The sequence below is a fragment of the Myotis lucifugus genome, unplaced genomic scaffold (assembly GCF_000147115.1).
Source record: "Myotis lucifugus unplaced genomic scaffold, Myoluc2.0 scaffold_198, whole genome shotgun sequence".
Lineage (NCBI taxonomy): Eukaryota > Metazoa > Chordata > Mammalia > Chiroptera > Vespertilionidae > Myotis > Myotis lucifugus.
The window spans coordinates 531,080-540,668 of NW_005871246.1; the positions used below are offsets into that span (position 1 = coordinate 531,080).

Here is a 9,589-nt window from a genome sequence, read left to right on the forward strand (position 1 = left end):
CCTTGGCTGCACATTAGAATCACCTGGGAATCTTTTTAAAATCCTGATTTCTGGGCCTCATCCTCCGGAAATTCTGTTTCTTTGTTATGGGGTGTGGGCACACCATTAGTAACAAAGAAACAGAATTTCCGGAGGATGAGGCCCAGAAATCAGGATTTTAAAAAGATTCCCAGGTGATTCTAATGTGCAGCCAAGGTTGAGAACCACTGGCCTAGGAGATGGGTGTTAACATTTCCCTTGTCCTACAGAGGTTTGGGACTTACACAAGTAGAGAAACCTTTTCAAAGTCGCCTAGCTAGTAAGTGACGGAATCAGAGCTAACCCGAAGTCCACGTGCTAACCGGTCTTGCCTTCACCAAGGCCAATACCAGAGCCAACAGGAGCATGGGGGGCACGGCTCACCTGCCCTGGCAGGCTATACACAAGGCCCAACCAACTGACAACATATAACAGGAATTTGGAGCATCTTCAGGGCCTTCCACACAGCAATTCCATTTCTGCGTGATCCATAAGGTTTCCATGGCGTTCAGACAGTGGGGTGAGGGTAGTAACACCAGGCATCCTCTGGATGGCTCCAGCCAGGCCTGGTGCTGAGTCATTCACATGTGGTGTCCTATTCAACCCTCCAAGATCCCTTGGGGCCCGCAGATAATGACATGGCCCCGTCTTATACATAAGAACTGAGGCTCCCAGAGGGTAAGTCACTCAAGCACGTGATCAAGAGGGTAATAGGAGAAACATGAATATTTGAGCACAAACCCCATGTCTACCTGCAGAAGAATGGTTATATCCGATTACATCAGAGCAAGATGATGGAATGCTATGCTGAACTAAAATTAAAACTTGTGAAGGGGTCTAATGAGACTCGAAAATCTCTCTGGAGTAATAATTAAGCCTAAAAAAATATATCCAACTGCGAGAGTGAGATTGTCACTACATCGGAAATGCCAAAAAACATAAAGGGAGGCTGGAGAGTGGGTTTGGAGACGGCTCCTAGGTGGGGCTGTATCAGCACCTATTCCTGACAGATTCTGCTGATTTCCTATTTGATGATGATAAGACATCATTTTAGTACCTGGGTACTTCCTTGCCTGTCTCTGCTCTGCTCTGCAGCCCCCAAGTTTTCAGAACCCTTGGGTAGGGGGGCCTTGACAGGCAGGGTCAGGGAAGTCAAGTGGTGGCTGGGCCTTGGCCATCATCCATAAAGACAAGCCAGGTGGCGTCTGCACTGGGGAGGCAGAGTTTGGGATGGCCCGAAGGCTACACTACTGCTCACAGGGATCCAGTCACTGTGCCTACAGTTTGCAGAGCACATAAGAGGGTCACACAGAATGCACCTGTGAGGCTCAGGCAGAAGACCCTGCCTGAGCATCAAGACAACCCTGGACTTGGCCTTCAAAGGTGCGCAAAGCTGGCAGAAATCCTGGAACTGGAGTTTGCATGTAAGCAAGTGGGAGAATTGGCAATCCCTGTGGATGCAGTTTATGATCCCACAGGGCTGGCTTGGACAACTCGCTGATTCCTTCATAAGCAGAATGACAAAGGGATCACAAGCTAGCACAAGCCATCAGAGACTCAAAAACTGGCTGAGACCAAGTTCCCATCAGTAGATGAGTGGATAAAAAAGCTGTGGTACATTTATACCATGGAATGCTATGCAGCAATAAAAAAGACTCTCTTACCCTTTGAGACAGCAAGGAGGGACCTGCAGAGTATCATGCTAAGTGAAATGTCAGTCACAGAAAGACAAGTATCACATGATCTCACTCATATGTGGAATCTAAGTAACAAAATAAACTGATGAATGGAGTGGATTCAGAGACATGGAAGCATGGAACAGAGTGCAGAATCTCAGAGGGAAGGTGGGGAAGGGAGTGTGGGTGGGAGGTAATCAACCAAAGACCTTGTATGCATATATGCATAACCCTCGTACACAGACGATAGGGTGGTTAAGGCCTGGGGTGGGAGTGAGTGGGAGGGGGTCAATGGAGGAAAAAAGGGGACATATGTCATACTTTCAACAATAAAGAATTATTTTTTTTTAAAAAACTGGTTGAGAAATGCACACCCAACAAATATGTAGATGCTGTAATGAGTGTTCTCTATTTTAAAAGTCCAAGTTTTTCTTAAGAAACGGCAATATTATGCTCGCTTCGAAAGCACATCTACTAATATTGGAACGACACAGAGAAGATGAGCACGGCCCCTGCACAAAAACGGCATGCGGATTTGTGAAGTGTTCCATGTTTGTGAAAATTAAAAAAGAAATGACACTATTTGGAAATGGTATTATGACTGAGATCCTCAGAAAACTACAACCCAAAGACAAGTTAAAATTACTTGTGCAAACAAAAGGAAGCACAAAGAAACTCTTGGTGTAGCTGACTTGCAGGTTTCCCCACTGCTCTGCCTGGTCTGAAAATCGCCATCCCCAGGTCCACCCGTGGGGAGAACAGTGCGGCTCTGAGAACAGCCCGCTCATCTGCCTGTAACTCACCTCCAAGAAGAAATCTGTGCAGCACACGGAAGCTCTCGGGATGAAGGAGAATTGCCTACTGAAAACGATTTCCTTTTGGTCATTCATTCTGAGGGTTGGTGGGTGTGTGGTCTGTGAGGACACGGGCCCCTACCCAAGCTCCAATTCCTCCTCCCACCCTGCGGGAATATGATGAAGGCCATCTGTAAGGGTGCTATGGGACCTTGGGAGCCTGGCCACCTTCTCGGTCACAGAAGCTGCCAAAAAGAAACTGTTTACGGATGTGAACCTGGATCGAATAGCTGGTGCTTTTATCTTACACAGCTTGTGCGTGTGTGTGTGTGTGTGTGTGAGCACGCCCACCCAGCATGCCCCGTTTGCTTTGTTTTCTGTACTCTATATAATCCTGTACTGTGAAAGCCTGTGTTGCAGTAATTTCACTGGCCTGCACGTAAGTCCTAATAAACTCATGTCTTTCACAGCCAGTCCTCCAGGTTATTTGTGGGGAATTGGCAAGCAATACACTGAGATTTCCTTGGACCTCGGCTCTTTGCATAGCAGCGGGGAAACAAAAACATATGTTTGTGTACACAAATCCATATGAGACCGTTTCTGACAAAAGGGTTAGACACACTTTCTGCACCAACAATGTGAGGATGAACCATGGGAGAGAGCCCTCTGGTTGGCGGCATGCTGATGACGTCTGCTCCTGGTGACAGGAGCGCAGGCTCACCTCCTGTCTCCCGCCAGACATCCGGTGGTACTCCGTCTGGTTGCACTTGGTGGAGAACTCGTCCTTCTTCACAATCTTGAGCATTCATGACAAAGGAGAGCGGGGAACAATACATCAGCTGTGGCATCTCCATCAGACAATGAACCCCTCCTCAGTGCTGCACCCCACTCATCTACAGAAGCCCAATATGCCTACAAATCGTGACCAGTCCAGGAAAGGGAGCTCAGGACTACCCTGAGCACGCACTTCCTTCTCAGAGGAGCGGTGCACCAGAGAGAGAGATGTTTGTGCTTTTCCAAGGAGATTCTTACAGCAGGAAAAAGGGGCTATCATTTCTTAGTGTTAGAGGTTTTGAAAATAGAACAGTGAGGAATTGTGGTTGGAAAGAACAAATGGTTTTAACTGAATGCAGAACCAGTAGAGGGTTCCAACTAGTGATTCTTTGGGGAGCATAAATACACAGAAGGGAAGGAGGTAGAGCCGTTTCCTCCCATTTCCCCTGATCTGTATGGACACAGGCTTATAGCTAGAAACACCACTGCAAACTCAGCTGGCACCAGAACTTGGAAGAGCAGGGGAGACCTCACCCCTCGACTGCGCATGGCTGCCATGTCTAAGGGAGCCCACGCATACGCTCACCTGAATGTGGCCGTTGTGGGGCCCTCTGTGGCCGTACATGCACTCCACCGTGGCTGACTTCCTCTCCATCAGGTGAATTCTAAACAAGGGCTTGAATCGCATTGGGTCATCCACATGAGGGTCATGGGGAGGCAGGTACATCCAGCCAATAATAAACAAGCCATCCACCTGTGGTGAGGAGAAAGGGTGCATGTCCACGTGAGGGTTACGGTGAGGCACTGAGGCAGAGGTTTCTCCCCCCACAGCTGTCCAGGATGACCATCCCACGTCTCCACACCCCAGTCCCATGGAGAACCTCGGGACCAAGAGACATCAGATGCACCTGATCTGTGGCAATGGGACAAGCACAGCCCCGCAACCAAGCACTTGTTAATTAGAAAGTAATTCTCTAATGTAAAAAAATGTGCTATAGTTGATAACACTGTATTGTATCACTGGAATTTGCAAGAGTAGAACTTAAACGTTAGGTAATGGATGTGTTAATTAACTAGATGATGGGAAACCTTTTACAATGTATACGTATATCAAATCACCATAACGTATGCTTTATAAATCTTGTAATTTATCAATTATACCTCGATAAGGCTGGAAAAAATTAATTTTTAAATAGAAAAAAAGCAGTTGGATCTGAATCCAAAAGAGCCTTTTAGAGAGAACTTCCAGATCTAAAATCAGGGGTAGAAATCGGGGGGGAGCTAAATGACATGAGAAAAAAGCAAGCGGAATAATCCAGAAAGTGTCACCCACTAGGGCCGTGGTCGGCAAACTGCGGCTCGTGGGCCACATGCGGCTCTTTGGCCCCTTGAGTGTGGCTCTTCCTAAGCCTTAGGAGTACCCTAATTAAGTTAATAACAATGTACCTACCTATATAGTTTAAGTTTAAAAAATGTGGCTCTCAAAAGAAATTTCAATCGTTGTACTGTTGATATTTGGCTCTGTTGACTAATGAGTTTGCCGACCACTGCACTAGGGCAACTGACCTGAGGAAAAAAAGGGAGTTCTGCTTTCAACAGGAGAGACTCATGAGGCAAAACACACTAATAGAATGCGAGGGCTTCGTTTAGGTCCCGATTTCAATGAACCAGCTGTCAAAGGCAGCTTTGAGATAATCGGGGAACCTTCCATATTGGCTGTGTCTCAAGTAATAGATATCAAGGGATTATTGCTACTTTTGTAAGGTGTGATGAGAATGTGGTGGATACGTAGGAAAATACCCACATTTAGAGATCCACACTGAAGTACGAACAGATGAAGCGGCACGGGCCTGGGATTTGCTTGAAAATGCCTGAAAACAAACCACCAAGGGGCAGAGACGGAGGCCACAAACGTGGCACCCGATAGGTAACTGCTGAATCCACGTGTGGGCATTGGTAATTCATGCTGCCATCCCCCCTATTCTTGTGTGTTTGAGACAGTGAGTGACAGAAAGTGACAGAGCTCAGATCAAAGGACGGCACAGTCCCCACACACGTGCTCAGCACAAAGGCACCCACGTTCTCAGTGAGGGGACAGGGATAGCCCCGTTTGGGATGGCCCAGCAGTCACTCCTGCTTCCCCAGAACAGCCTGGATCCACGGCGTCTAGCTCTATCGACAGAGGGGAGAAATTGATCACTTTCGTGCTAATTGGTCTGAGACAAGAGCCAGTGCTGTTGTTCAGTCACGGGTTCCATTTTCCCGTAATTATCCCCTGCTTTCAGAAGCCCTTCTTGTTTTTTTACTCTATTACTCACTGCCAGTATGAAAAACAATTATCACCGGCCTGACTAAAAGGAAAAAAAATATGCCCACGCTGGGAGCTGTCTGGCTTGTCTCTGAGAGAATGTTTTAAAAGCAACACTTTTCCCCAGGGATATGAAACATAACACATGTAAATGTGTTTCTTAATGAATGTTTCCACCAAATATGAAGAATATGAAGCAGTATTTATCCCTGTCCAAAACCCCACCTGGTGAGCAAAATATACAGAGAGACAGAGTAACTAGCATCACCAGGCTCTGAAGAGCTACACCGAGACTACCCAGGGCCCAGAGGCAGACCACTACCATTATATGATGTGCAGCCAGTCTCCTGGACTGGGCTTCTGGCACGTGCCAACAAGAGGGAACGCAGGAGCAAAACACCAGCACTCCCCAGGGGGCACCTGACTCTGTTTGACTTCAACATCAGCTACAGCAACACCTGGGCTCAGGGCTGTTCAAAAGGCACCATTCAGAGCACATGCAACCTTCACTGTGGGGAGACTGCTGTTCTGCATGAAACCAGCTAGGGCCACAAAATACAACCTGATGAGAAGCTCCTGTGATTACTCGAATGTCCATAGAGAACAGATGACTTGCCCCTCTGGGAGAAAAGGCACTACATTCCGTCCATGTGGGACAGCAGTCCTGACTTCACAAGAACCCACACTCGAGGCTCTCGGACTTACCACCACATTCAGCAGTCCTCCATAGGGCCCGATATCTGGCTGCCACAATCCCAAGATGTGTCTGTATCGGTGGAGCACTGCAGGAAGAGAGAAAGAGCAGGTCTTCACTTCAGAGGCAGCCAGTCTTCACTTTATAGTAAATCAGAGGAAAGGGCAGGAGGAGGAAGAGAAAATTATGAAGGCTTGTAACAGCACCTTGTAAACATGTGAAGTGAAGCAAATCTTACCTACAAAAGTTTCTAAAGAATTCTAAGAATAAAACTGTCTTTAAAAAGCATAATAAAACAGCCCGGCCAGTGTGGTTCAGTGGTTGAGCATTGACTTATGAACCAGGAGGTCATGGTTTCTGGTCAGGGCACATGTCCAGGATGCAGGCTCCATCCCTAGTAGGAGGCATGCAGGAGGCAGCTGATAGGTGATTCTCTCTCATCATTGATGTTTCTCTCTCTCTATTCCTCTTCCTTCCTCTCTCTGAAATCAATAAAACACACACACACACACACACACACACACACACACACACACATATTTAAAGGAGTGAGCTTTTAAAAAACAAGCATAATAAAACAGACAATTGGGTCATTTTGAAATCAGCCCCTTTGTGAGCAGCTCCAGGGGCAGAGAACTGCTGTCTTGTAAGACACAGACTGGGCGCCTTTCTGAAGTGATGAGCATCCCATCAGTTTACACAACTGAGGAAGCGCAGGATTCTTTAAAAGGTGGGGACAGAGTTCAACATGTCATGGGCCTGTGTATTAAGGATTAAGTTGGGTCATCTCACTTTTTAAAAAAAATGGCACCTCCCCACCTTATTTAAAAAGCAATGCATAGATACTGACTGAAGACAACTGAGAGAAGAAATCCAGTGCCAACCTGAAATCCACTACACAGAGATGACCAGCTGCAGTAAACATTTTGGAAAATGTCCTTCACTTCAATTTCCTTTGCACATGTACTTGTGGAGTGAATGAATGAATGAATGAATGGGCAACCCAACTTATACAAGTCCCCAACTGCCAGGTGAAGGGTCTGGGGCCTCTGTGCAGGCAGTGTGTGGTGATTAATTTCATGTGTCAACCTGACTGGGCCACATTATTCTGGATGTGTCTGTGCGGTTGTTTCTGGGTGAGATTAAATCGGTGGATGGAATAAAGCTGACTGCTCTCCCCAATGTAGTGGGCCTCATCCAATCAGGTGAAGGCCTGAATACAGAAAGCTGCCTCTCCCGCCAGTAAAAGGAAACCCCTCCTGCCTTGCTGCAAGAGCAGAGACATGCTTTTTCTAATTTCGAACTCCAAAATGGGCTCTTCCTGACTAGAGTAAGGGGCTAACCCTCCTGTGAATAAAAAGAATTTCCTCCTGCCTGACCGCCTTGAGCTGGATATTGGTTAAAAGTGACCTGTCCACCTCCTCACCATGTGGTGAGTGATATTCCCTGTGTCTGCTAGAGCAATCTGGAGACTGCCAGAATTCTAGGTCAGAACCTCAAAACTCAGAACCCTATGGTTACAGTTATTTTTAAGTTCAAAAATGCTCTTCGACAAGTCACCATCAATTTGCACACAAGAACGTGTTAAATATGTCATAAGGACAACACATCCCCCCATGATGCTTCCAACTTCTACAGACAGGAATTATCAAGAATATCAGGCAACGACATATGGCCCGATATTGAGAAAAATAAAAGTGACACAGCAAAAGCAGCTAATCTGAGGCCACAAAGCTCTAACAGAATTTGCAGCCTCAGGTGATGACTTGCTTCTCTCCAGAACAGCATCATGTACTCAAGACTGTGGATCCTCTCTGGTCCAATGGAACCAAGGCCCGGACAGTTTTAAGAGACTAGGAGAACTCAATAGGCCCAGGAACAGAGCAGGGTCCCAAGGACCTCACAAGCCAATCATCACAGCAGACTTCTCTGGAAAGCCTGGCTCACGGTAGAAAGAAATTCTGAGCTGCACTCCATTAGAACATGTAGAACATGCTAGGAGCAAGGAACACCAAACACCTGGGCACAGTAAAGCTTGAAATTGGGGTTGAAATGACCTTTCTTCTTTCACACGTTGTCATGGAGGTAACAGACCACGCACAGTTCAAATATGTCCACAGAGAAATGGAACTAATGCTTACAACTGGTTATTCTCATCATATTTCCTGGCTCTTTCAGGTTTTCTTTAATGACTGCTGTACTTTTATAAATCAAACCTTAGAGAAGACAGCAGTCTCCAGTTAGACCAGCCTCCTCTAAGCTGTCAGCCACCAGCAGCTGGCGGGCATCACTTTAGTGGCTACAGTCCAGAGGCTCTGGAAGTCCTCGCCCAGAAGGGTGGTGGCACCCTTACAAGCTACAGGAAACTTCTGACCACCCCTTGGGAACAAAAAGAACACCCCCACACAACTCCAGGCACTTCCTAGGTCTCGGCCACCAAGCCTCCCTCCCAGAGGTGGGTCAGAATTCCATTTTTGGTCTCAGATATAAGCTCCAGATAGATTGTTGTTCTAGGAGAATCCTGTGGCAAATGTATGACATAATGAGCCTCTAAGTGCTTGTCCATTTGTATTTAAAAGCCCAGTCCAGGCCATTCCCGTCAGCACAGCTGCAGCAACTGATGCATTGTTCTCATTAATAAGTGCTATGTGACTTTCTCTCCCCAGGCCTACAGAAGGCACCTTGGCTCACCCACTGATAAGCAGTGAGGGCAGGTCAGTCTAGGACAAAATGTTCTAGAGAGGCTACTTCTAAGAGGTTTGGAAAAGAACAGAATTCATACCTTCAGACTTGGCCCGCCCCACCCCTTTGCTATCCAGCCCCAGCCAAGCCCCCAGCTCCTCCTGACTATTCACACACTCCTGACTGCTCGACTGCTCACACACACTCCTGACTGCTCACACATATCCCTGTCTGCTCACACACACCCTGACTGCTCACACACACTCCTGACTGCTCACACACACCCTGGCTGCTCACACACACTCGACCGCTCACACACACTCCTGACTGCTTACACATATCCTTGTCTGCTCACACACACCCTGGCTGCTCACACACACCCTGGCTGCTCACACACACTCGACTGCTCACACATACTCCTGACTGCTCACACACCCCTGACTGCTCACACACACTCCTGACTGCTCACACACAACTGATTGCTCACACACACCCCTGACTGTTCACACACACTCCTCTGTGCTCACACATATTCTGGCTGCTTAGACACACTCGACTGTTGTATACAAACGTGAGTTCTCCTATAAAATAGATGTGTTCAGCACACACCAAACCAGTCACTTATACTCTTGAATTGCGTCTG

General features: G+C 47.2%; 1 protein-coding gene and 1 non-coding gene across 7 annotated transcripts in view; one reads left to right on the forward strand and one right to left on the reverse strand.

Annotated features, from left to right (window-relative positions):
- The window catches only part of FBXO31 (F-box protein 31), a 39,734-nt gene that overhangs the window by 8,058 nt on the left and 22,087 nt on the right, over positions 1–9,589 (reverse strand). For 4 of the 6 annotated variants that reach the window (XR_002831318.1, XM_023761096.1, XM_023761097.1 and 1 more), the window contains 3 exons: positions 6,276–6,352; positions 3,849–4,016; positions 3,111–3,284 (listed from right to left, as the gene is read on the reverse strand). Coding sequence is in view for 5 of the 6 variants with exons in the window: in XM_023761096.1 (XP_023616864.1) it covers positions 3,111–3,284; positions 3,849–4,016; positions 6,276–6,352 (419 nt within the window). In the remaining variant the exon portion in view is untranslated. The remainder of the gene's footprint in view (positions 1–3,110; positions 3,285–3,848; positions 4,017–6,275; positions 6,353–9,589) is intronic. The other 2 variants (XM_006097329.3, XM_006097328.3) reach the window with 1 other exon arrangement.
- Positions 2,145–2,251, forward strand: LOC111827669. Its single transcript, XR_002831323.1, has one exon. It is a non-coding gene; the product is annotated as a U6 spliceosomal RNA (small nuclear RNA).